General features: G+C 45.1%; 1 protein-coding gene across 1 annotated transcript; it reads left to right on the forward strand.

Moving 5' to 3' along the window:
• The first annotated feature begins 356 nt into the window (after nt 1–356).
• LOC132870684 (mucin-2) lies at nt 357–2,921 on the forward strand. The gene has a single exon (XM_060904462.1). It carries the CDS (start codon nt 357–359, stop codon nt 2,919–2,921), a length of 2,565 nt encoding a protein of 854 aa, XP_060760445.1.
• The last annotated feature ends 1,138 nt before the right edge of the window (nt 2,922–4,059 follow it).

Below are 4,059 nucleotides of genomic sequence, written 5' to 3' on the forward strand. Positions count from 1 at the left end.
GCCTAATGGTTAGAGAAGCAACTCTGGAACCAAAAGGTTGCCAGTTCGATTCCCTGGACCAGCAGGAATGGCTGAAGTGCCCTTGAGCAAGGCACCTAACCCCCAACTGCTCCCCAAGCTACTCTGGAGTATGTTGTACATCGCTCTGGATAAGAGTATCTGTTAAATGCCTGTAATGTAATGAATATAATTTTCCTTATTTATTTCCAGAAAATGTGTACAACTCAGGGACTACATGAAGACTCCCATCTCCACATGAATAGAAACCCATGTTCATACCCTCAGCCTTTTGGAAAATCAGCTCAGAAATTAACTCCAGTATAAATTATGCCTGTGTGACCCTTGTGAAGGACACCATGATGGATAACAGACTGCCCGAAGCCTGCAAACACACAAAAACAGTAGGCCTTGAAGAGATCCATGCTGACACCCAGACCACTGAGACCAAATCTGGACAGATTTGCTCAACAGTGGTGAGGGATTTAAGCCCTGGATCAAGTGAAGGACCGACACGTAGAGAGCGCTTTAAATCAGACTTGCAACAAGCCAGCCAAGAAATCACAATACTGGTTACCAATCATGAGTCACCAGAGAGAGAAATGGATGAAGTTGAGTGGAGTGGAGAAAGTGACACCAATCCGGAGTGTATGGTGCCAAGTGAGGAGGACAGTTTGGATGTATCCATGGTGGTGGCAGACTTGATAGAGCTCAGCCAAATGCAACATACCTGTTTGATCAGCAATAGTTCAGAAGAGCAAAGTGCCAGTTCAGGGAGGAATAACTTATCCAAGACGGATGCAGATGGATGTGGAGAAAGCCATAAAGAAGAAACAAAACCTAAAAGTCAACAGGAGATGACAGACTCTGAAGCCAACAAATCCCAATCTGTAGAGGGAGTCATTTCATCTGACTCAGAGGATCCTAAGAGGTCAGACAAGACAGACAGCAATGTGGCACTGAAGCAAGCGAAATCCTTTGAGAAGAGAGACTCAAATGGGGATCTATTACCCAGGCAACAACAGCACATACAGACACAGGTCAGCCTGGAGGTTGTATGTCACTCAGCAGCCACCAGCCCTATGACCCCTCCTGAAGGTTCCACTGCTTTCTCCTTTCCCTACTGTCTTAACAAACTGGGAAAAAGTGAAGGAAATGAGTCGGTTCCAGTGCAAACAAAGGATGCTGAGCTCCAGGTTGGTATGCAAGCGGAGTATCGATCAGTTGCCACAGCTCCCATGACACCCATAACAACAAATGCACCTGAATTACCAGTAGAGACTCGCTCAGTTGCCACAGCTCCCATGACGCCTGTGGCAACAAATGCACCAAAGCTACTGGTAGAAACTCGATCAATTGCCACAGCTCCCATGACACCAGTTACAACAATCGCACCTGAACTGCAGGTAGAGACTCGTTCAGTTGCCACAGCTCCAATGACACCTATTGCAACAGCAGCACCTGAACTACAGGTAGAGACCCGCTCAGTTGCCACAGCTCCCATGACACCTATTGCAATAACTGCACCTGAACTACTGGTAGAGACTCGAACAGTTGCTACCAATCCCATGACACCCATAGCAACGACTGCACCTGAACTACAGGTAGAAACTCGAACAGTTGCTACAGCTCCTATGACACCCATTACAACAGTTGCACCAGGACTACAGGTTGAGACTTGCTCAGTTGCCACAGCTCCCATGACACCAATAGCAACAACTGCACCTGAGCTCCAGGTAGAGACTCGTTCAGTTGCCATAGCTCCCATGACACCTATAGCAACAGTTGCACCAGGGCTACAGGTAGGGACTCGATCAGTTGCCACAGCTCCCATGACACCAATAGCAACAACTGCACCTGAGCTCCAGGTAGAGACTCGCTCAGTTGCCACAGCTCCCATGACACCAATAACAACAAGTGCACCAAAGCTACTGATACAAACTTGTTCAGTTGCCACAGCTCCAATGACCCCTGTTTCAACCATTGCACCTGAACTACAGATTGAGACTCGTTCAGTTGCCACAGCTCCCATGACACCTATTGCAAGAAATGCACCAGGACTACATGTAGAGACTCATTCTGTCGCCACAGCTCCCATGACCCCCATAGCAACAAGGGCACCTGAGCTACAAGTAGAAACTCGTTCAATTGCTACAGCACCCATGACCCCCATAGCAACAAGGGCACCTGAGCTACGAATAGAAACTCGTTCAATTTCCACAGCTCCCATGACACCCATAGCAACAAGGGCACCTGAGCTACGAGTAGAAACTCGTTCAATTTCCACAGCTCCCATGACACCCATAGCAACAAGGGCACCTGAGCTACGAGTAGAAACTCGTTCAATTGCCACAGCTCCCATGACACCCATAACAACAAGGGCACCCGAACTACGAGTAGAAACTCGTTCAATTGCCACAGCTCCCATGACACCCATCACAACAAGGGCACTTGAGCTACGCAAAGAAACTCATTCAATTACCACAGCTCCCATGAGTCCAATCATCTTAAGCTCACCTGAGCTGATCCCAGAGCCAGAACCAAGAGCCATGTCAGGTTCAGAGGAACCACCTGAGCCCGTACAGGAAGTGTGCTGGGATGAAAAAGGCATGACATGGGAAGTCTATGGTGCTGTGGTTGAAGTATCTGTCCTGGGCTCAGCTATCCAGAAGCACCTGGAGAAACAGGTTCTGAAAAAGCAAATGAAACCACTTGATGCTGCATCCAATCAAACTTTACCTCCAAACACCACAGACACCTCCAGCCCCCTCCCTTCCAGCCCACCTGCATTGTCAGCATCGAGTCGGTGCAGCTCAGCAAAAGGTAGCAAGAAAAAGGATGAGAGGAAAGGAACAAGAGGCAGACGTTCATTCTTCAGGAACTTCAGAAGGCCGAACTGCTGCTCCCGGGTGCACTCCGAGTAGAGATATTGAAAAGACCATGCTTTAAAATGGTAATAGTAAGAGATTTAAACCAGTGGACTTGACACAGCTTTTTCTGTAGGTTTTGAGTATAGGCCAGTAGGTAGATTTTGTCCAGTGATAACGTCCCCCTGACTGGCAAGCTCTCCCCAATGGCATGATGGTTTTTTTTTTTGGTTGGTTGTTTTTTTTAAGTTATGTTTTACTGTGCCTCACTTGTGATATAATCCTAAAGGGATTATGAAGCGCCTCAAATGGTTGGTGAAAGGTCTTCAAGAGGATATTGCCAGTCCGCACACTGATTTTAATACTGGGTATTTCAATATCACAGACCTTTCCAGACCTTTCCTGAGCTGGACTATTTTAAATCACTCTTCCAGCTTCAACAGAGGGTCAAATTCATTTGCAATTGGACAGAGACCTATGGAGTTGTACATTATATTTACTCTATACATTAGTATACATTCTTAGAAAAAGAGACTTCTTTAAAAGACATTTGGATATGTTGGATATTTCGGGACTCTTCTTGATACCCTTTCTGGTAGAGAAACACTATTGCAGAATCATTAATAGTTCTCCCAAAGAGATAAACTGAAAGACCCTTTAGGCTACTAGATCTACAATTGTTTTTCCAAGGAGTGTAATTAGCTTAAGGGTAGATGATGTATATGTGCATAGACACATAGCTTTTTTGCTTAGTAGTTATTTTCAGTGCATTTGAACCTATTGCCACATCATGCTTTTTAAAAGTTTCACAGGTTTAAGTGTCCTTTGCCCTATGTTCATTCTACCAAGTGACAACTGGCAACTGTTTGTTATGTATGTGCACGACACAGATCTGTGATTTCAGTGGCAGCAATGAGCGACAAAACCACAGGATGACAAATCTACATTTGAACTGAGATTTTCTCAATTCTATATAAATTGTAAATTTGAAAGTAACAAATGCAAATGATTGGCTGAAATAACTCCTCTGACCAATCCCATGACATGTGTGGTCCAGTGTTTCTTCATTTCACCACTCACAACTTTAATTCCTACATACAATTAGGAAAAAACATTTCATTAAATGAGTACAGAGCTTATGTTATGACGAAAAATAAAGCTTGAAAGGAAGTAACAGAGATCATTGGTTCCTCTG

The sequence above is a fragment of the Neoarius graeffei genome, chromosome 2 (genome assembly GCF_027579695.1).
Source record: "Neoarius graeffei isolate fNeoGra1 chromosome 2, fNeoGra1.pri, whole genome shotgun sequence".
Classification (NCBI taxonomy): Eukaryota; Metazoa; Chordata; class Actinopteri; order Siluriformes; family Ariidae; genus Neoarius; species Neoarius graeffei.

Excerpts from the sequence above, each read along its gene's own strand:
- LOC132870684 (XM_060904462.1), top strand. The coding sequence starts at position 357 with ATGATGGATAACAGACTGCCCGAAGCCTGCAAACACACAAAAACAGTA.